General features: G+C 41.6%; 1 protein-coding gene across 3 annotated transcripts in view; it reads left to right on the top strand.

Moving 5' to 3' along the window:
* The window catches only part of NEK10 (NIMA-related kinase 10), a 272823-nt gene that overhangs the window by 4678 nt on the left and 243829 nt on the right, over positions 1-24316 (top strand). Inside the window, exons 2-3 of one of the 3 annotated variants that reach the window (XM_010842040.1) lie at positions 17998-18121; positions 18488-18548. The exons of the other annotated variants lie outside the window; for them this stretch is intronic. Coding sequence (XP_010840342.1) covers positions 18048-18121; positions 18488-18548 — 135 coding nt within the window. The 5' untranslated portion in view covers positions 17998-18047. The remainder of the gene's footprint in view (positions 1-17997; positions 18122-18487; positions 18549-24316) is intronic. 3 annotated transcript variants of the gene reach the window in all.

The raw sequence follows: 24316 nt of genomic DNA, 5'->3' as shown, positions 1-24316 counted from the left end.
TTTCCAGTGGTCATGTATGGATGTGAGAGTTGGACTATAAAGAAAGCTGAGCGCTGAAGAATTGATGCTTTTGAACTGTGATGTTGGAGAAGACTCTTGAGCATCCCTTGGACTGCTAGGAGATCCCACCAGTCCATCCTAGAGGAAATCAGTCCTGGGTGTTCACTGAAAGGACTGATGTTGAAGCTGAAACTTCCAATACTTTGGCCACCTGGTATGAAGAGCTGACTCATTGGAAAAGACCCTGATGCTAGGCAAGATTGAAGGCAGGAGGAGAAGGGAACGACAAAGGATGAGATGGCTGGATGGCATCACTGACTCAATGGACATGAGTTTGAGTAAACTCCGGGAGTTGGTGACGGACAGGGAGGCCTGGCGTGCTGCAGTTCATGGGGTTGCAAAGATCGGACGTGACTGAGTGACTGAACTGAACTGAACCGATGGTGGGTATGTAGGAAGTTCCATGTACATGTTGGCTCAGCAGTCCCCAACCTTTTTGGCACCAGGGACTAGTTTCATGAAAGACAATTTTTCCACAGACTGGGCAGCAATGAGGGAGGAGCGGGCAATGGTTTCAGGATTTATGATGTCACTGCTGATCTGAGCAGAGGCGGAGCTCAGGTAGTAAGGGAGTGGTATGTAGCCGCTGCAATACAGGTGAAGCTTGGCTAGCTCTCCTGTTGCTCACCTCCTGCTGTGCAGCCTGGTTCCTAACAGGCAGCAACAGGTACTGGCCCATGGCCTGGGGTTTAGGGGCCCTGTGTTAGCTGTTTCTATTATGCTTTGCTTGGGAGAGAGAAATAAAGAGATGAAAATAAAGCAGGATGTGGAGGATAGAAAGTGTCACCATGGGAACAGGTTGTATGGCTTAGATTTGGAAATGACTCTTACATTTTTGAGACCTGGTCTTCCACAGGAAAGTGAACTCTACATATACTCATATATCCCCTGACATGTGTGATTAAAAAAAAAATCATGAAAATGAGCACTGAGTAAAATAGATGGTTTCTCATTTGGTAAAATGATGCTCATCCATATCTAGAGGTCAGAGTTCCCTTCATCTCAGCTGAAATCTGCAACAGTCATCATAAAGGTCATGCTGTCACACTCATGAGGTCAGCTCAGTTCAGAGCTTATTCAGTCCTGTATTAGGAGTACTTATAGTTGACAATGGAGAAGGCAATGGCACCCCACTCCAGTACTCTTGCCTGGAAAATCCCATGGATGGAGGAGCCTGGTAGGCTGCAGTCCATGGGGTCACTAAGAGTCGGACATGACTGAGCAACTTCACTTTCACTTTTCACTTGCATGCATTGGAGAAGGAAATGGCAACCCACTCCAGTGTTCTTGCCTGGAGAATCCCAGGGACGGGGGAGCCTGGTGGGCTGCTGTCTCTGGGGTCGAACAGAGTCGGACACGACTGAAGCGACTTAGCAACAGCAGCAGCAGTAGCAGCAGCAGCATAGTTGACAAGAAATCTAGCTTTATAACCCTCAAGAGAATCAAAACAACAAAATGACCATCAAATGTCACGTATCTAGAAGAGAGACTAAAAAACCCTTATACAAAAATTGAAATAAAGACAAGAGGCAGACTGGATAACGCACAGCAGCCTTGACATTGATCCTGGGCCATCAGGGAAAAGTCACACAATATTTAGTGTATTTTGCATAAATGACAGGGAATTGTTAATTGATTTGAGAAAAATGTGTCTGAAGTAATATTTTATTATTAAGGTGATAACATTTACCTAGAAAGTTCACTTAGGCAAATAGCAGGATAAAGGCAACCAAAAGGAAGAGTTAGTATAGAATTCAGCTAATAAGGAGGGCCCTGCCTGGCCTTAAATTCCTGCTCATCCACCAGGGACTTACAGCTCTGTGACTCTGAGAAATTACTTAACCTCTGTGGGCCTCAGTTCTTTGATCTGTGAAATGGGGACAGTACAGGTAGTTGCCTTATAGCTTTGTTAGATTTATATTAATATTGGTTAATGTATAGAAGCAAAACAGTTGGACTGTGAAGAAGGCTGAGTGCCGAAGAATTGATGCTTTTGAACTGTGGTGTTGGAGAAGACTCTTGAGAGTCCCTTGGACTGCAAGGAGATCCAACCAGTCCATTCTGGAGATCAGCCCTGGGATTTCTTTGGAAGGAATGATGCTAAAGCTGAAACTCCAGTACTTCGGCCACCTCATGCGAAGAGTTAACTCATTGGAAAAGACTCTGATGTTGGGAAGGATTGGGGGCAAGAGGAGAAGGGGACGACAGAGGATGAGATGGCTGGATGGCATCACTGACTCGATGGACGTGAGTCTGAGTGAACTCCGGGAGTTGGTGATGGACAGGGAGGCCTGGCATGCTGCGATTCACGGGGTCGCAAAGAGTCGGACACGACTGAGCGACTGATCTGATCTGATAGAAGCAGAATGGTCCTGGCACAGGGCAAGCCCGCATAAACATTTGCTTTTATTGTTGTTACTGTTGCCAGATATGAGATCTTGGCCAAGTTACCGAAACTCAGTCAGTTCCATCATCTGTGAGCTGGAGATACAACCCAGCCTCATCCCAGGGTTGTGTAAGGATTAAATGAATACAGCAAAGTGCCTGTAATAGTAAATCCAAACTAACATCAGAGGTAACAAATTAAAATGAAGACTATTCGTGGCATTAAAAACAGTGGTTTTTTTTTTTTCATTTTATGTCAGTGTTTGTCATTTGTGAACCAAAGTCAGTGAATACAGGTAAATGACTTCAAATAAGCATGACAATCTCTTCAAGCTGATGTAGCAGTAATATTACCAATAATAGTATTTAGAAAAACTGTCATAATAACACCTGAGCTAGCTACCGACAGCTTCTTTTGTTTTGTTTTGGGCCCTACCATGCAGCACGCGGGAATCTTAGTTCCCAAACCAGATATTGAACTTGGACCAAGAGCAGTGGAAGTGCTAATCTCTGGACCACCAGGGAAGTGCCCTGGACAACTTTAAAAGAGTTTATTTTTATTTAATCCTGACTACCATCTTATAATGGGGATATTATTGTTTCTGTTTTCTTGTAAATGAGGGAACTAATCATCAGAGAGGCCCAGGGGCTGTCTGAGGTCACTCAGTGGGCAAGTAGACACCAGGTCTCCTCCACCGCTGCTGCATCCCAGTCAGGCAGCTGGAAGACTTCACCGCCCCAAGCCTGTTAGCACTCATCAGTGGAGACCACGGCATGCATACGACGTGTGTATGCGTGTGCATGGGCTACACTTGACATCAACGTCAATACTCATCTTTCCTGTAGGAAGTGTTATCGTTCCATTCGTGTATATTTGAGGCAGCCCATATTTAACACAGATATCTTACTTATTTTGTGGCTTCCATGTGTTTTTAAAGAGACTTTGGTAAAACCAACATTCTGTGACTAGATGCTGGTCAGCTAGGGCAGACATGTCCTTTGTGAGAGTTTTTTCATGATCTTTATTCTCCATCTATAAACAGTGATCCTCCAGTTATACTTGGAGCTTCCCGGTCACTTTCACTTGGGGTTTGTTTGTGCATTCATTCATTCAGCAATCATTGAGCACTTGCATTTTGTTATAAACCAGCAGTGCTGAGCTGGATGCTGTGGATGAGCAAACTCTCTGTCACTCGCATCCCTGACTAATGTATAGTAAATGAAAGGAGCCAGATATGCATCTTTATTGAATTATTGCTGGAATCTGCCCCTTATTAAGAGCTTCAAGGCATGGAGATCAGAGAAAATTCCCTTGAGATGAATGAGACTTCCAGGCCTTTCAGCACTAATCTGGCCCTTCAGTCCAGGAAAAACAGGTCTGGGCCCAGGTCTGAGTGGAGCTGTTGGGAGCTGAGGCTTCATCTCACAGGACACTCATGGACCTCCTTATGTTTTGTTTTTATGCTGAGAGAAATGGGAAGCCCATGAAGGCTCAATTGGTCAGTTTTGTACCGGAAAAAAAAAAAAAAATGCTTTCGATGCTATGCAGAGAACAGCTTTGTTGTTGGGAAGAGAGAGAAACTGGAGGTTGGGAGTCCATTTAGGAAGTGGTTCTTGCAGTTCAGGAACCAGGGGGTTCCTGCAGGGGGTGGTGATGCAGATGAGGGTATAAGTGGTGAGGATGCAGAGATGCAGACAGACAGGAACCACACTGAGTAGAAAAATAGAGATCTAATGAGAGGGCCTGAGGAAGAGGAAGTGTCATTTTCCCAAGGTTCATGCCCAAGCGCTGCTCTTGATTTGAGACTATTTGAGACTCTTCTGTTTCAAATGTTAGCTATAGCCCAGGAGGTCAGCATCAGCTCTCCAGCCCAGCTCATCTGCTCTGTTTCCTCCAACCCTACTCCACCTACCACCCCGTGCTCCTGATCCATCACACACACCTTTCCAGAACTCTTTCATCAGCCCCCACTGGGCTTTCTTTCCCTTAAACTCATTCAATTTATAACCTCCTTGAGAAACTAATTTTCTCTGCTTTTTGACCTTTCTAGGGTTCCTATTTACTTCCATGCATTAGGCTGACCTATAAGAAATTGTTCTTTTTTTTAAGGCCCCAATATCAGCAGTTTCGTGTTGCTTAACCTCCACGTTTCTGATTGCCTGCACAGCTGAGTTGTGGACAGATGCTTCTGAAGCCTCCAGTAGTGTCTTGTGCACAGAGCACAATAAATTAAATATGTGCTTAATAAAGAAATATGATTAGACGAAGCAATTTTATTTTGTGGCTCAGAAAGTAATTCAGTGCTGCTGTTTGTTATGAACATCGATGTGTTCATCTGGTATTCTCTTTATTCTTTGAGGATCTGGTTGGTTGGGCTGAATGCACACTCGCTTATTATCGTGATTTATTTCCATGAAGGCTGACTTTGTGGGGGAAGGCATTTTTTTTTTTTTTTAACCATGTCTTATTCAATACAGTAGCGTCAGTGTCTGCCATATAAGAAGAGATCAAAAATTGTTTCCAGAAGGAATGAATGAATATCATTGTCACCTTTCTCTGTCACACAGTATCAGAATTGAATGTAATCTTACTGTGTATGGAGGTCAGTGAATAAAGAGAAGTTTGATGTGCTACTTTAGTTGTTTTTATCGACTGGTTAATATAAGTTCTTTCTTCAAACCATCTGGACCTTTTTCCCTTTACAGTGTCCCTACTTAGTACATGGGTTTCAGGTTCACTTTCCCTCTCAGAGGCATCTTCTGCACTGTGTCACAAGTAGACCTGTGTGAGCAGCCACATGGGCCTGAGCACAGGCACAAACACCACGCAGGGGCAGTTGAGGGGGCCCATAGGGGCTCTACCCTATCTGTGGGCATCATCCTTTGTCACAAAAGGCTTACTAATAAAATGGGAAATAAAGCTTGAAAATAGGAAAACGATAATGATGTCTGTTGCCATATATTCCTGTTAACCTTTTTTAAATTGGGATATAATTGCTTTACAATGTTGTGTTAGTTTCTGCTGTACAGTAAAGTGAATCAGCTGTGTGTATACATATATGCCCCCCCTCTGGGACCTCCCATTCCCCCCATCCCACCCCTCTAGGTCATCACAGAGCAGCGAGCTGAGCTCCCTGTGCTGTACAGCAGCTTCTCACTAGCCAGCTAATTTACTCATGGCGATGTATATGTGAAACAGCACTCTCAGCCCACCTTGGGTTAGATTCACCAGAAGATGATGAAAGCAGACACTTACAGGCACGTCTAACCTATGATGTTGTTTAGTCGCTCGGTTGTGCCCAATTCTTTTGCGACCCCGTGGACTGTAGCCCGCCAGGCTTCTCTGTCCATGGGATTCTCCAGGCAAGAACACTGGAGTGGGTTGCTGTGCCCTCCTCCAGGGGATCTTCCCGACCCAGGGATGGAACCCACGTCTCCTGAACTGGCAGATTCTTTACTGCTGAGCCGTCTAACCTCTAGCAGTTGCTCAGTAAACATTCGGAGGAATGAGTGGGAGGCAGTCAGGATGCTCTTCTTATTTTTGGTTGTTTTATCCCCCAGGCACTTGTTTAAACAGAAAGCAGAAGGTTGTTTAAAGAACAAACTGTGCTAGGGAAGGTGTCAAGTCTGCTGACCCGGGCGCAAGGCCCTGACGATACTTGCCCTTCACTGCCGCCGCTTCTGCCAGTGGCAGTTCTGTTATAACTGCACTTTTGGCTCCGTGTGATGCTTAAGACTCACCACCTACCTAGTTCTCATGAGTGAACCTGGATGAGTGGGTGCATATTTGTAAGCACACCAAAGTCCAGGAGGTGAAGTTATGCAAGCATTGCTTGTCATATGTCAACCTTTGCTCTCATCTAAGGGCCAGTGTCAACAAATTCTCCTTTTCTGTCTCCCTCTGAGCTGCCTTTAATATTTAGACCCTGAAGGGGAGCTGGACTTTGTTCTGTTTCTCTTCCTCAAAGTGCCTTATGGCCTCGACACATTTCCCTCTCTGAGCCTCTGTTTCTTCCTGTGTTCATTAAAGGCATTGAATCCTGATCGGCACCAGGGGACCTATCGGTCTGTTTTGCTTGTCCTATACTGGTATCTTGTTTTGCTTCATTTAAATAATATATTTATTTTATTTACTTGGCTGCTCTGGGTCTTAGTTGCAGCATACGAATCCTTAGTTACAGTATGTGGAATCTAGTCCCCTGACCATGGATTGAATCTGGGCCCCCTGCATTGGTAACATGGAGTCTTAGCCACTGGACAACCCCTGTTATGCTTCATTTTTAATGTGCTTTTGACACCCTTTAAGGAGGATGTACCATCTCAGGCCTTGCTGAGGCTCTGCTGCTTGGTCATTTACTCTGCGGGTGTCGTTCATTTAAAGGTGTTCCTGAGAAGGCAATGGCACCCCACTCCAGTACTCTTGCCTGGAAAATCCCATGGATGGAGGAGCCTGGTGGGCTGCAGTCCATGGGGTTGCTAAGAGTCAGACATGACTGAGCGACTTCACTTTCACTTTTCACTTTCATGCACAGGGAGAAGGAAATGGCAACCCACTCCAGAGTTCTTGCCTGGAGAATCCCAGGGACAGGGGAGCCTGGTGGGCTGCCGTCTATGGGGTCACGCAGAGTCGGACACGACTGAAGCGACTTAGCAGCAGCAGTAGCAGTGAGCCTGGAAGGTGACATACCCCTGATACTACATGTTCCAGGAGGGCCTTTCTTGTGATAACTGTCTGTTCTGCTAACTCCACCCATATTTCCCACTGAGGAACCATAACAATATGATACAAGAATCAAGCCCATAGTTTAGAGACTCCCTTTGTGAGCTACAGTAGGTATGAACAAGTCCTATTTCTTAACAGTTCTTTTGCTTTTTGATCACTTAAAATTTCTGGGTGTGTTTTATTTTCCAGTGGTTTGTCCAACATAATCTGATGCTTTCTGTGCAGGATTTATACTTTTCTAAAGACCAAGCTCCTATATCTGTGACGTTAAGTATAATTATTCTTTGTAAAAAGAAATGCTTTGTCTATTCTCAGAACACTTTACTAAAATAAACTGCTCAAGTGGCCAATACACTGGTTTTTCTTGACTGTGCCATGTGGCTTGTGGTCGGGATCTTAGTCCCCCGACCAGGGACACAGTGGAAGCATGGAGTACTAACCACTGGACCACAAGGGAAGTCTCCCAATGTATTTTTAATGTTTATTTTGAAATAACTTGAGAATTGCATAAAAGCTGCAAAAATCGTACAGTGAGCTCCCATGTACCCTCCACTCAGCTTCCCCTAACGTTAGCAGCCTGTGGCACCGTGATACAGTTGTCAAGATTGAGAAAATATCATTTAACCAGTACATTTGAACACATTTTCCTTATTTCTGGTTGGTCTATGTGAATTATAACTTTTTTTGAATCCTATCTTATTTTATGGAGAAGGGAATGGTAACCCACTCCAGTATTCCTGCCTGGAGAATCCCACGGACAGAGGAGCCTGGTGGGCTACAGAACATGAGTTTGAAGAGAGTTGGACCCAAGTGAGCGACTAACACACATACACATTTAAACCACTTTTTTTTCTCAAAATTTTAAAGGGACTTTAAGAAAATATGTGTATAAGTAAAGGACCTGGAGCAATGATTTTTCACTTTGCATTTCCAGCTATTTGTGGGACTGAAAGTTCTCTGTTTTTAATACCTCCCTGAGCACAGACAGACTGCATCTTGACATCTAACATGGAGGTTAGCCGTCATTCTGTCAAGGAAAGAAGGAAAGACTTCCTGTTGTTGGCACAAGTAGTTCTAACTTCCTTTTGTTATAGGGGTTCACTATATTTCTCAAAAATAATAAACTCTTAGTTTATTATTAGTTATGCCAAACTCTTACTGCTGTTATGTTCTAAGTACTGTTTTTTTTTTGTTTGTTTGTTTAAAAACTCTTTCTTGATAGCTCAGTTGGTAAAAATCTGTCTCCAATGCAGGAGATCCCAGTTCAATTCCTGAGTTGGGGAGATCTGCTGGAGAAGGGATAGGCTACCTACTCCAGTATTCTGGCCTAGAGAATTCCATGGACTGTATATGTATAGTCCATGGGGTTGCAAAGAGTCAGACATGACTGAATGACTTTCACTTTCTTTCAAAAGGCAGTAAGGGCTTCCCAGGTAACTCAGCTGTTAAGGAAGCTGCCTACAATGCAGGAGATCCTGGTTCAATTCTTGGGTTGGGAAGTTCCCCTGGAGAAGGGATAGGCTATCCACTCCGGTATTCTTGGGTTTCCCTGGTGGCTCAGATGGTAAAGAATCTGCCTGCAAGCGGGAGACCTGGGTTCAATCCCTGGGTTGGAATGATCCCCTGGAAGGGGGCATGGCAATCCGCTCCAGTATTCTTGCCTGGAGAATCCCCATGGACAGAGGAGCCTGGCGGGCTACAGTTCATGGAGTCACAAAAGAGGCGGACATGACCAAGTGACTAAACATAAGCATAAAAGGCAGTAATGGAATAGTTTACAAAGATGCAACCTAAGTGATTAGAAGGAAAAACTTCTATTTGTGGGATTTGAAGCTATATCCCGAAATGAATCAAATGAGGCCATGTAAGGATCTCTCGAGCAGTTAAAGCAACTGGGGAATAACGAAGAATTTCTGGGCAGAGAACCTGAAAATCATGGCACAGATACTCACCATGTTGTTCAATTAGTGGGCTTACATTTGCACAATTTACATGAATTACAATCAATTTTACTGTGGCATGGGTATCTCTCTGTCATATGTGTTTGCCCTGCAAGTACTAAGTGAGGTGCGTGTCTCTGACATCTTTCTTTTAGTATTAACCCAAATTTCAGATGACAACAGGAGATAGGAATTACTTTTGAGAGTTTCTTTTTAAAAATGGGTTTAAAATTCAAAAATGAGTCAGAACTGTGATTATGCCCATAATTGACTAGGGCTGAAAACCCCAGACCATTTGACTATCCTATAAAGTATGGAATGCTTTGTCTCTCTGATCTGAGATAATATTTGGGTTCCATGGCTGATAGGTTCAGAGTAAAGATATGAATGTTTCTGTTCTTAAAGTAATATGCACTTGTACTAAGTTGCTTGGGTTGTGTCCGATTCTTTGCAACCCAATGGACTGTAGCCCGTCAGGCTCCTCTGTCCATGGGATTCTCCAGGCAAGAATACTGGAGTGGGTTGCCATTTTCTTCTCCAGGGGATCTTTCTGACCCTGGGATAGAACCCACATCTCTATGTTTCCTGCATTGGCAGGTGGATTCGTCACCACCAGTGCCACCTGGGAAGCCCAGTATGCACTTGTATTTTATATATAATCTTTCACTTCTATAACCCATTCCCCCTTTTAAGAAAAAAATACTAAATTTCATCTTTTCCATTTAAAATCAAATGAAAGTCCCCATATGAATACATGTATTTGTGTAGCAAGTGTTATAATCTCTGGCCTCATGTATAAAATAAATGTCAGAAAATGAGTGGTTTTCTATTTTTATTTTTAGCACAGGAAACTTAAAAAAAATGAAACTGTACAGAGAACGCAGAGAAATAGGATTTTGGGGTCTCAGTAAAGAGCCCACACCCAGCCACTCCCGTCCTCCCCTGGTTGTCCTAGAATTGACAATGACTGAGTTAGTCCTTTCAGGCACCGCATGGAGGGCAGTGGTTTTCAGAGAGTCACCTAGCATCACTGTGAAAACAATATTGTTATTTGAAAGGAGAGACCTCAGTTACCTAGAACAGTGCTAGTCAGGTGGTCTTTCAGACTAGTATGTCGACGATTGAGAAGTACAAAATTGGGAGCAAGCATTGAGAAATACTTATGGCAATTTGACATTACCATGCTGTCCAAGCACATAATCAGTGATGGACTTATTTTGCCGAATAAGATACTGCTCAGTTACAAGTGTTGGTCCATAATATATTGGAAAAAAAAAAAAAAAAAACTTTATAGATAATTTGAGAAACACTGCTCATGAATATTCTCTTATTTTGTTGTTGTTGTTCAGTCCCTAAGTTGTGTCCAACTCTTTGCAACCCCATGAACTGCAGCACGCCAGGCTTCCTTGTCTTTCACTGTTTCCTGGAGTTTGCTCAAACTCATATCCACTGAGTCGGTGATAATATCTAACCATCTCATCCTCTGTCGTCCCCTTCTCCTCCTACCATTAATCTTTCCCAGCATCAGAGTCTTTTCCAATCAGTCAGCTCTTGCATCAGGTGGCCAAAGTATTGGAGCTTCAGCTTCAACATCAGTTCTTCCAATGAATATTCAGGGTTGATTTCCTTTGGGATTGACTGGTTTGATCTCCTTGGTGTCCAAGGGACTCTCAAGAGTCTTCTCCAACACCACAATTTGAGGACTCTAATTTTCTTCCTAAAGGTTGAATAAGTTAGATCAGGGGTACCAGTCTATGGCCTATTAGGAACTGAGCTGCACAGCAGGAGGTGAGCTGCAGACAAGCAAGTGGAAGCTTCATCTGTATTTACAACCACTCCCCATTGCTCACATTGCTGAGCTCTGTGTCCTGTCAGGTCAGCAGTTGCATTAGATCCTCATGGGAGCTTGAACCCCAATGTGAACTGTGCATGTGAGGGATCTGGGTTGTGTGCTCCTTATGAGAATCTAATGCCAGATAATCTGATTCTGTATTGTATTAAGTTGTTTAATTATTTCATTATATATCACAATCTAATAATAATGGAAATAAAGTTCATAATAAATGTAATATACTTGAATCATCCTGAAACCATCCTCCCACCCCAGTCCATGGAAAAATTGTCTTCCACAAAATTGGAGCCTGGTGCCAAAAAGGTTGGGAAATACTGAGTTAGGTCATTCCTGAGTGTGTTCAATAGTATCATAACATTGCAAATACTTATCAATCCATTTGGTTTAAAAGGAAGTTTTATGAAAGAGTTTTGAACTAAAGGGATAATTACATTGGTTTTTAAAATAACTTTTATTTATTCATCCATTCGTTAATTTTTTTGTTTAATAAACATTTACTGTCACCTGCAATGTGTCTGGAGAATGTGGGAGGCCCAGTACTGCGTGCTTTTGGCCCAGGTCTGCGATGTGGGGTTTTGTGCTGGGCTCGGAGGAGGAGCACCAGACTCAGGGTTTGGGAGTCACGCGGGGCTCTAGTTCCAAAATTAACAATTGTTAAGAAGCAAATGCTTCCCAGGTGGCGTGGTGGTAAAGAACCCGCCGGCAATGCAGGAGATTTGGGTTCAGTCCCTGGGTTGGGAAGATCCCCTGGAGGAGGAAATGGCAACCCACTCCAATATTCTTGTCTGGAAAACCCCATGGACAGAAGAGCATGGCAGGCTACAGTCCATGGGGTTGCAAAGAGTCGGACATGACTGAGCAAATGAGCATACCACGCACAAAAAGCAAGTAATTCATGAACTTTGGTAAAAATGCCTGAGCCACTTGTTACAGATTGTGGCACAAATACTTTTTGATTTCACACACTGTGCTTACTCTGCCGTTTGGTGTGTGGGGATAAAGCGGACGTGGTCCCTGCCCACACGGGGCACGGAAACCAGTGACTGGCTAGAGTTCTGATGTCGATGAGCCCCATGAGGGGCTGGAACAGGGTGGAGTGGTGAGAGTGTGGGGCAAATGGGTGCTGGGGAGGCCTCAGCAAGGAGGGGACTTATGAGTTGAGGCTGAATGACCCAAAGCAGCCCATGGGCGGAGGAGAAGGGAGACCTGGAAGGACTCAGAGAAGTCAGTCTGAGCAGGAGAGAGGTTAGCTTGGCAGTTGGCAGCTACGGCCCCCGCCTCTGCTCCATGTGCACCTGCAGCCTGGCCCTTGAATCCCCATCAACCACACTGATCCGTGGGGGATGTGGACGTCCACAGAGGCCCCATCTCCAAGAATGGTTTGTGCCCAGGTATTGGCTTCAGAGTTTTGCTTCTAGCAGCCAGCTTTGGGTCTCTTTTTTGGGATAATTTTGTTTAAGCTACTGGAGTCTCTTTGCCCCAGTCAGCAGTGCCTGTGTCACAGAACCAAACTCAGGTCCACTAGCCCACGCACAGTAAAGCTAGTCTACTGACATCTAGCTGCAGTGAATGAAAAACCTGGCTTAAAACTCAACATTCAAAAAACTAAGATCATGGCATTCTGTCCCATCACTTCATGGCAAATAGATGGGGAGACAATGGACACAGGGACAGACTTTATTTTCTTGGGCTCCAAAATTACCACAGATGATGACTTCAGCCATGAAATTAAAAGATGCTTACTCCTTGAAAGAAAAGCTATGACAAACCTAGACAGTGTATTAGAAAGCAGAGACATCACTTTGATGGTTTTTCCAGTAGTCATGCATGGATGTGAGAAGTGGATCATAAAGAAGGCTGAGTGCTGAAGAATTGATGCTTTCAAACTGTGGTGTTCGAGAAGACTCTTGAGGGTCCCCTGGACAGTAAGGAGATCAAGCCAGTCAATCCTAAAGGAAATCAATCCTGAATACTCATTGGAAGGACTGATGCTGAAGCTCCAATACTTTGGCCACCTGATGTGAGAAGCCCACTCATTGAAGGAGACCCTGATGCTGGGAAAAACTGAAGGCAGGAGGAGAAGGGGATGACAGAGGATGAGATAGTTGGATGACATCACCGACCCAGTGGACTTGAGTTTGAGCAAACTCTGAGAGACAGTGAAGGACAGGGAAGCTTGGCGTGCTGCAGTCTCTGGGGTCGCAAAGAGTCGGACACGACTGAGCAACTAAACAACAAGCTATGGTGAAGGACGGTGCAGGGGCCCAGCAAGGAGTCCAGGCAGTTAATACTCAAAAAACCTGAACTTCCTGATGCCTTTTAGCAAAGCATTTTTATTTTATTTATTTTTAAACTTTGTATTTTATATCAGGATATAGCCAATTAACAAACAATATTGTGATAATTTCAGGTGAACATCAAAAGACTCCATTATACATATACATGTATCCATTCTCCTCCAAATTCCCCTCCCATCCAGGCTGCCACATAACACTCCACAGAGTTCCATGTGCTATACAGTAGGTCCCTGTTGATTATCCATTTTAAATACAGCAGTGTGTAGAAAGGCCAGGTTTGGGAGTCGGTGGGTCTCGGAGTGTGAGATCAGCTCCTACACAGTCGTGGTTGGTTGATGGTGAGGTTACAGGGCATTAACATCATCAATCTTCAGGTGCCAGTAGGTGCTTATGATCATCAGCTAGTTAATTTCTTCTTTATTATGTATCTGTATCTGTAAAGCAACTCAGGAAATGTGCATCAAATGCTATTATCTAGGTACTTCAGAGAGGAGCTACAGCAGAGGGTATGTGGGAGGGGTCTGCCCCAGGAATGCCCCCTAGGGCCCTGCTCCCTTACCCTGAAGGCTAGGATCTCCCCCAGGACCAACCACCCTTCCCTCAGGTTTACATGCTGGCTCTGAGGCAAACTCTGCCTGCAGGACTCTTGCCCTCACCTCAGCTCTGAGAAACACTAATTCAGAAAGTTGTTTGCTTCTAGAAAATGACTTAAGATGTGAACTGCCCTTTTCCTCACCCATCAGTTTTGAATTATAGCCCTCTTGTTGTTGTTTAGTCACCAAGTCATGTCCAGGTTAATGCGACGCGGTGGACTATACCACACCAGGATGCCCTGTTCTTCACTGTCTCCCACACTTTGCTCAAATCCATGTCCACTGAGTCTGTGATGCTATCTAAATAGTGTTTGGTATAGTGTAATCATTTTTGTTAATTAAATATGGGATTAAATTAAATATAGTATTTCCAACTTCTTGAATTTTTTTTTTCAGAATAGTTTCCATTTTAACAGCCACCAAGTGCAAAGGATTTTCTTTTTTGTCCTAAAGGCAATTGCCTGTTTCTTCTGATTCTGGTGAATTTGTTTACTGTTTAATTAAGAGAAACATTTCTAGAGAGTTATCTATTTTCATTCTTCCAGTTCACAGAGTAGAAGCTAATCTTAAACTGATAAAACTATTAGAGGATTATTTCCTGTTCACCCACCAGTCAATAAAATCACAGAGATTAAACCACAGAATAAGACAAGGCATTTAGCAGTAAGACTGTGGCAGATGTGATCCTCTACCTTCAGAAGCCCAAGAGCTTTTCCACACATTTTCACATGCTAATCACTGTGACTTTGACATCCTGTTTCTAAAACAGGCTGGAGCTATGGTTTGAGCAGAATTGGAAGCCAACAGGCCAGTGTATCTGTATGGAACTTTCCCTCTGTTCTTGAAGGAAAGGTGAAGTTAGATTATATTTATTTTGACTGGATTTCCATTTATTTTAGAACTTTTGGGGCATTTTAATATTTATATATGAAAATGGATCTTTTGCTGTTGAAAAATTATGTACAGATCATTCATTCTTCCTTTTTCCCTCCCTACCCTTCCCTTTATTACTCCCTTTCTCCTTTCTTTCTTTTAAACAGATGCTAAAACAAATCTTGTGCTTCCCTGGTGGCTCAGAGGTTAAAGTGTCTGCCTACAATGCGGGAGACCTGGGTTTGATCTGTGGGTGGGGAACATCCCCTGGAGAAGGAAATGGCAACCCACTCCAGTATTCTTGCCTGGAGAATCCCATGGACGGAGGAGCCTGGTGGGTTACAGCAATGGGGTCGCAAAGAGTTGGACATGACTAAGCGACTTCACTCACTCACTCAAAACAAATCTTTGTCTGAATATCTCACAAAACGTATTTTAAAGTTCCTAAGTGGGTTTTTCTTTGTAGTAGAAGCCTATATCTGAGTAGCCTCTTTTATCTTTAGTACTTTTCAATCTGAGATTGAACATAGTACACATTCAATAAATATTTGTTGAAAGAATAAATCCATGGTTTTAGGTCCTGGGCACAGTCCTAAAATACTGTTATTGTACTTTGCTTAATGTGCATCTGTGATGAGAACCTTGGTCTTCAGCTCAATTCCAGCTGAACTATTTGTTACAAATATGCAACTATACTGGGAAAATAATTTTAAATCCTTAGATATACTGTCTTTGTTCATTTTACAAAATTAAATTTTGCTCGATTCTGTTGCAGTAAAACACCCATTCCTTTTGTCTCTAAGTACTTCTGAAACCCCACTCCAGTACTTTTGCCTGGAAAATCCCATGGACGGAGGAGCCTGGTGGGCAGCAGTCCATGGGGTCGATAGAGTCGGACACAACTGAGCAACTTCACTTTCACTTTTCACTTTCATGCATTGGAGAAGGAAATGGCAACCCACTCCAGTGTTCTTGCCTGGAGAATCCCAGGGAAGGGGGAGCCTGGTGGGCTGCCGTCTGTGGGATCACAAAGAGTCGGACACGACTGAAGCGACTTGGCAGCACTTCTGAAACACTTGGATTTTGACCATTAATTGTATAATACATTAAGGCATGGAATTATAGGACAACAATGCATACTTTTTCATGCCTGAAAAACACTCTGAAGTCAAGCAGTAGCATTGAAGCACAACTGGAAAATTTTACATTCAATCAAGAACTAAACCAATAGTATGTTTAATTTTGTTTGTTCCATGTAATTGAAAGTATGGGTATCTTCAACTTTTTTTTGGTTTCTATTCTGGAAACAAAAACAATTTAATCAGAAATTGATTAATGAAGGGCTTTATTAAATAAATTATTCTCCATTGTTGAACTCATACTAACCTTTTGAGTAGTGGTGGAAAGAAGTATTAAAGCTTATCCTAGGAAACTGAAGTCGCTCAGTTGTGTCCGACTCTGAGACTCCATGGACTGTAGCCTACCAGGCTCCTCCGTCCATGGGATTTTCCAGGCAAGAATACAGGAGTGGGTTGCCATTTCCTTCTCCAGGAATCTTCCTGACCCAGGGATTGAATCTGGGTCACCCACATTGTAGGCAGACGCTTTAACATCTGAGCCACCACCTGATCAGATCCTAGGAAGGGTGACCATAATGATGACAAGGCTTAATTCAGACGAGTGAGGTGCTTACTGTCTTGTATTCCCAGGCTGGATGCCCCACTGTCTGAATTGTTAAAAACAAAACTTAATTGAGTACATTTTAAAGATCTTATTGGCTTTATTCATCAATTAATGAACTGGACAGCATTCTGTCTAGCAGATAGAAAGTAGCTCTAAGGAACTGTACAAAATGAAAGACTTTTTATAGGCAGAAGAAGATAGGAATGAAGTTATACTAGTCAAAAAGCAGATTGGTTATTGCAATGTTACTTTTCCCAAAGAGGATGGAGGGTTTTATCAGGCTGCTTACCTAACTAGTGCTAATCAGGAGATTCCTGATTGGCTAGTTTAAGTTTCCATCTTGGGGAGAGCTGAAATTGTAATTTAGTTTGGTTGACCCCAGGGTTAGCATGAATGACTATTTTGATTGTGAGCCCATTGTCTTGTTTTAAACAGGATGCTTAAGTGAGTTCAGGGACTGTGCAAGGCTGACCCAGTTCTGGCAGAAGAGATTATGGCTGTAGTTGTCCCACGTGGGGATTCAGCCTGAAAGTTTTAGGCATTCTGGAAATCCAAGGATATTTTGTGTATTGCCCTTGACACTGTAATGCATTGGCAAGTGCAATGCATTTGGTGGAGCTTTCTCTGGAATTTTTAGGGACATGACCCACAATGGGTTCTCAAGGCAAGAATACTAAAGTGGTTTGCCATTCCCTTCTCCGGTACTTTGGCCACCTGATGCGAAGCGTTGACTCATTGGAAAAGACTCTGATGCTGGGAGGGATTGGGGGCAGGAGGAAAAGGGGACAACACAGGATGAGATGGCTGGATGGCATCACCGACTCGATGGACGTGAGTTTGAGTGAACTCTGGGAGTTGGTGATGGACAGGGAGGCTTGGCGTGCTGTGATTCATGGGGTTGCAAAGAGTCGGACATGACTGAGCGACTGAACTGAACTGACCCACGATGAGAGAGGAGCTCCCTAAACTAGCAGTGTGCTGTTAAGGACACTTACCGAGAAAGACAAGTAAGATGGCATAAAAGTGTCGGTGGGACTTCAGGTATTTGCTTATAAATATTTTGGAAATCCCAAATATGGACACTTTTCCTGGCAAGCAGAAAAGTACTCGTTGGGGGTAATGAGTCAGAATATTTGAAATCAAGAATGACTCAGAAAATATAGGCTCAGGTACTACTATAATTGACTTCCCTTGTGGCTCAGACAATAAAGTGTCTGCCTACAATGTGGGAGACCCCGGTTCGATCCCTTGGTCAGGAAGATCCTCTGGAGAAGGAAATGGCAACCCACTCCAGGACTCTTGTCTGGAAAATCCCATGGAGAGAGGAGCCTGGTAGGCTACAGTCCATGGGGTCGCAAAGAGTTGGACACGACTGAGCAACTCACTTTCACTTTTCACTACTATAATTATAAACTATGCCCTAAATGTATCAAGAGGTCTTTGAATGATAAATGTTACTCATATTAGCATTTTTATTATTGTATTAGAAGTAAATGTTAGTTTGTGCATATTTAAATAAATGTTTTAAGTGGATTTGCATTAATTGAGAATATTTTGGAGCACACAAGCCAACTAAAGTTTTTCCTTCCAGTTTACTTTGAAAGGAATGCGATGTTAATTCTGGGGCATTGATGGTTTACAATGCCTGATCAAGACAAAAAAGTGAAGGCCACTGAAAAATCAACTGATAAAAAACAGCAAGGAGTCACCATCAGGTAACACCGTACTGAGTTTTTGCTTATTATTAACTCAAGCAGTGACCAGCAACCACAGTGTAGATCCTTGACAACTCCTACTCTGGGGTAGAGTCTCCACTGAAATGTTTGCCCTTTTTAACCCTCTCCAGTATTCTTGCCTGGAGAATCCCATAGTCGGAGGAGCCTGGTAGGCTACAGTCCATGGTGTCGCAAAAAGTCGGACACGACTGAGCGACTTCACTCACTAAAGAGATGTTTGGTTTGTATATGTTTCAGTCTATAAAAGCAGGCCTCCAGTGGCAGGGGTCCATGTTACTAGTGGGTAGCACAACTGGTTCACCCAGAGTCTTCTGTCGGTTGACACTGTGTTATTCTTTCTCCTAGGGACTATTCAGATCTTAAAAGACTTCTGTGCCTTTTGAACGTTCAATCAAGCAAGCAACAGGTAGTGTTTTCAAAGAATGCACGTCCATTAATGACAGAGAAATCATGTTTCCAAAGGATCCATTGAACATCTTATGACGATACATCTATTTTCCTTTGTTCTTTCACGTGTTTCATCTTTCTTCCAGTTGTTTCTCTCATACCTGGTTCAGGGGCATCCACAGCCTTTTCATTCCTCTGCTCTCATGCCTGGTGCTAACCTGCAAAACACATCAATATAGAAAGGATACGTTCTTCTATTGAATGCTCAGTGTCTGACCCTGCAGAGCTCTAGGGGAGTTGATTTCTCCAAAACACTGTACATCCCGTTTTCCTTCTCCCCTTCCCTGCTTTTCAGGCTGCCCAACTGCTATAGCACCCCTCTTGATGCTGGCTGCAAAGTATATCTCACCAAAAACAGGGGAAATGAAGGAGTGAGTTTTGACTATTTTTATAATAGCTTTTTTTTTTTTTTTAATGGAAAGAATGGTACTGCCACTTGAATTTATCTCTAGATGTTTTTTTGGTTTAGCTTCTGTAAGACTTTGGAGAGGCGTGAGATTAGAGGCTATCCGTGAAGGCTTGGGGAATAACACAGAAATGCTAATAGCAATGAAAACAGCAGATACTTATTTAGCATGGTCAATTAGTAAATGACAGAGCTGGGATTTGAACCCTGGGAGCAAGATTCCAAAGTCTACTGTGGTAAACTTGTTTAGGCAAATTTGTTTATGAGCTCAAGTGGTAATACAGCCCTACTGGCTTTTGTTGTATCTACTAAACTTACCAGAGACCTATAGCAGTAAAAAAAATTTTTATTGAAGTATAATTGATTAACAATATTATATTAAATTCAGTTGTATAGCATAATGATTCACCCTTTTAAGATTATACTCCATAAATCTTTTAAGATATTGGCTATATTTCCTGTGCTGTATAATATATCCTATTAGCTTATTTGTTCTATACATAGTAGTTTGTACCTTTTAATCCTCTATGCATGTATCACCCCTCCCCATTCCCCTCTCCCCTCTGGTAACCACTAGTTTATTCTCTGTATCTGTGAGTCCATTTCTGTTTTGTTATACAGCAAGTCCCCCTTCAATGAATGAGTTATGTTCCCAGAGTGCATTCGTAAGTCCAATTTGTTCGTAAGTCCAACGAAATTAGCCTAGGTACCCAACTATCACAATTGGCTATATAGTACAGCACTGCGATAGGTTTATAATACTTATCACACAATTAATACATAGAAAACACACACACACACACGAAGAAAACATTTTAAATCACACAGTACAGTACCTTGAAAAGTGCAGTTGTACCAGCTACATCACTGCTGCTTGTACACTTGCTTCTAGACTTCCTGGGCTTGAAATAAAGATACTGTTCTCTGGCAATGGCACCCCACTCCAGTACTCTTGCCTGGAGAATCCCATGGATAGAGGAGCCTGGTGGGCTACCGTCCATGGGGTCGCTAAGAGTCAGACACGCCTGAGCTACTTCACTTTCACTTCTCACTTTCATGCATTGGAGAAGGAAATGGCAACCCACTCCAGTGTTCTTGCCTGGAGAATCCCAGGGACAGAGGAGCCTAGTGGGCTGCCATCTATGGGGTCGCACAGAGTTGGACACGACTGAAGTGACTTAGCAGCAGCAGCAGCAGCATACAGTACTGTACAAAAGCACAACCACTTGTAGAGGATGCATACCTGTGATAATGTATGCCAGACATGTGAAATAGCTTACGTGATTGGACATGCATGTCCAATTCACATTTTTGAAAGTTTGCAGCTTGAAGGTTTGTATATAGAGGACTTACTACATTTATATATTTTTTTAGAGTCCACATTAAAGTGGTAACATATAGAATTTGTCTTTCTCTGATTTATTTCACTAAGGATAATAATTTCTAGGACCATCCATGTTGTTGCAAATGACAATATTTATTTTCCTTTACAACTGAGAGAATTTCATTTTTTGTGTGTGTGTGTATACATTAATCTGTTGATGGACACTTAGGGTACTTCCATACTATGGCTATTGTAAATAATACTGCAATAACATTAGGGTGTATGTAGCAGCAGCTTTTCAAATTAATGTTTTCATTTTCCTTGGATATGTACCCAGGAGTGGAATTTCTATATCATATGGTAGTTCTGTCTTTAGCTTTTTGAAGAATTTCCATACTGTTTTCCATAGTGGCTGTACCAATTTACATTCCTGCCAACATTATTCCCTTTTTCCCACATCCTTGCCAACATTTGTTATTTGTTGTCTTTGTCATGAGAGCCATTCTGATGGATGTGAGATGATATCTCATTGTGGTTTTGATTTGCATTTCCCTGATCATTAGCAAGGTTGAGCATCTTTTCATGTGCCTGTTGGCTATCTGTTTGCCTTCTTTTGAAGTATGTCTATTTAGATCTTCTGCCCATTTTTTTAATCAGTTTTTTAAATATTGAAGTTGTATGAACTGTTTATATATTTTGGATATTAACCCTTTACTGGTCATCATCATTTGAAAATATTTTTTCTCATTCAGTAGGTTGTCTTTTAATTATGTTGATGGTTTTCTTTGCTGTGCAAAAGCTTTTAAGTTTAATTATGTCCCATTTGTTTATTTTTTTCATTTCCTTTAGGAGACAGAGCCAAAAAATCTTGCTACAATTTATGTCAGAGTGTTTTTAGGAGTTTATGGTTTTCAGTCTTACATTTAGATCTTTGATCTATTTTGAGTTCATTAGAGAATATATTCTAATTTCATTCTTCTACATGTACCTGTTCAGTTTTCCCAGCACCAGTTACTGAAAGACTGTCTTTTCCCCACTGTATATTCTTGTTTCCTTTGTCATAAATTAATTGATCATATAAGTGTGTGGGTTTTTTTCTGGGTTCTTGATCTATGTGTCTCTTTTGGTGCCAACAACTTACTGTTTTTTATTAATTTTATTTTTTAATTGGTAGAAAAATTGCTTTACAATTTTGTGTTTGTTTCTGCCTTACAACAATGCAAGTAAGTCATAATTGTATGTATATCCCTTTCCTCCGGAGCCTTCCTCCTCTCCTCCCATCCCACCCCTCTAGGTCATCACAGAGCACCAAGCTGGGCTCCCTGTATTATTTAGCAACCTGTCACTAGCTATCTGTTTTACGCATGTATTGTATATATGACAAAGCTACTTTCTCAATTTGACCCACGCTCACCTTCCCCTGCTGTGTGCACAAGTCCATTCCCTACTAAGTTCATAAATGCATTTTTCTAGATTCCATATATATGTGTTAATATGTGATACTTATTTTTCTAGTTTTTACTTACTTCATTCTGTATAATAGGCTCTAGTTTCATCCGCTTCACTACAACTGACTCGAATGCATTCCTTTTTGTGGCTGAGTAATATTCCATTGTATAAATGTACTACAACTTCTTTATCCATTCATCTGTCGATAGACATCTAGGTTGCTTACATGTCCTAGCTGTTGTAAATATTGCTTCAGTGAACATTGGGGTACATGTGCCTTTTAGAATTGTGGTTTTCTCAGGGTATATGCCCAATAGTGGGATTGCTGGGTCATATGGTAGATTTATTTCTAGTTTTTAAAGGAATATCTATACTGTTTTCCATAATGGCTGTATCAGATTACATTCCCACCAACAGTGCAGGAGGATTACCTTTTCTCCACATCCTCTCCAGCATTTATTGTTTGTAGATTTTTTAATGATGGACATTCTGACTCATGTGAGGTGATACCTCACTGTAGTTTTGATTTGCGTTTCTCTAATAATGAGTGATGTTGAGCAGCTTTTCATGTGTGTATTGGCCATCTGTATGTCTTCTTTGGAGAAATGTTTGTTTAGGTGCTGCCCATTTTTTGATTGGGTTGTTTTTCTAATATTGAGCTATATGAGCTGCTTTTATATTTTGGAGATGAATCCTTTGTCAGTTTCTTTGTTTGGAATTATTTTCTCCCATTCTGAGGGTCGTCTTTTCATCTTCTTTATAGTTTCCTTTGCTGTGCAAAAGCTTCTAAGTTTTATTAGGCCCTATTTGTTTATTTTCCTTTTTATTTTCATTAGTCTAGGAAGTGGGTCAGAGAGAATCTTGCTAAGAGTGTACTGCCTATGTTTTCCTCTAAGAGCTTTTACAGTTTCTGGCCTTACATGTAAGTCTTTAATCCATTTTGAGTTTGTTTTTATGTATGGTGTTAGGAAGTATTCTAACATGTAGCTCTCCAGTTTTCCCACTACCACTTATTGAAGAAGCTATCTTTTCTCCATTGTATTTTTTTGCTTCCTTTGTCAAAGATAAGGTACTTACAAGTACATGGGCTTATCTCTGGGTTATCTATCTTGTTCCATTGGTTTATATTTCTGTTTTGTGCCAGTATCATACTGTCTTGATGACTGTAGCTTTGTAGTATAATTTGTAGTCAGCGACGTTGATTTCTCCAACTCTGTTTTTCTTTCTCAAAATTGATTTGGCTATGCAGGGTCATTTGTGTTTCCATACAAATTGTGAAATTTTTTGTTCTAATTCTGTGAAAAATGACCTTGGTAATTTGATAGGGATTGCATTGATTCTGTAGATTGCTTTGGGTAGTATAGTCATTTTGACAATATTGATTCTTTCAGTTCAAGAGCATGATATATATCTATCGATCTGTTTGTATCATCTTTGATTTCTTTCATCAGTGTCTTACAGTTTTCTGCATATAGGTCTTTCATCTCTTTAGGTAGGTTTATTCTTAGGTATTTTATTCTTTTTGTTGCAATGGTGAATGAGATTGTTTCATTAATTTCTCTTTCTGATTTTTCATAGTTAGTACACAGAAATGCAAGGGATTTGTATATATTAATTTTATATCCTGCCACTTTACTAAATTCATTGATTAGCTCTAGTAGTTTTTGGTGGCATTTTTAGGGTTTTCTATGTATAGTATCATGTCATATGCAAACAGTGAAGGTTTTACTTCTTCTTTTCCAATCTGGATTCCTTTTTCTTTTCTGATTGCCATGACTAGGACTTCCAAAGCTATGTTGAATAACAGTGGTGAGAGTGGGCACCCTTGTCTTGTTCTTGATCTTAGAGGACATGCTTTCAGTTTTTACCATTGAGAATAATACTTGCTGTGGTTTGTCATCTATGGCCTTTATTGTGTTGAGGTACATATTCTTTCTGTGCCCACACTCTTGAGAGTTATTATCATGAATGGGTGTTGCGTTTTGTCAAAAGCTTTCTCTGCATCTCTTGAGATTATTATATGGTTTTTATCTTTCAGTTTGTTAATATGGTGTATCACATTGATTTGTGTATATTGAAGAATCCTTGTGTCGATAAACCCCACTTAATCATGGTGTATGATCCTTTTAATATATTCTTGAATTCTGTTTTCTAGAACTTTATTGAGGGTTTTTGCATCTATGTTCATCCATGATATTGGACTGTGATTTTCTTTTTTTGTGGTATCTTTGTCTGGTTTTAGTATCAGGGCGATGGTGGCCTCATAGAATGAGTTTGGGAGTTTTCCTCCCTCTGCAATTTTGGAACAGTTTGAGCAAAATAGGTGCTAGCTCTTCTCTGTACCTTTGATAGGATTCTCCTTTCTCCAGTCTCTCACTTCAGTCTCTATGTGTCCCTAGGTCTGACATGGGTCGTTTTTAGACAGTATATATATATATATGGGTCTTGTTTTTGTATCCATTCAGCCAGTCTGTTTGGTTAGAGAATTGAATCCATTTACATTTAAGATAATTATTTTTATATATAATATATATATATAAAATATATA

Source organism: Bison bison, unplaced genomic scaffold, assembly GCF_000754665.1.
Source record: "Bison bison bison isolate TAMUID 2011002044 unplaced genomic scaffold, Bison_UMD1.0 scf7180017864171, whole genome shotgun sequence".
NCBI lineage: Eukaryota > Metazoa > Chordata > Mammalia > Artiodactyla > Bovidae > Bison > Bison bison.
Note: the sequence above shows the minus strand (reverse complement) of the source record. Positions and strands in the feature narration are given on the sequence as shown.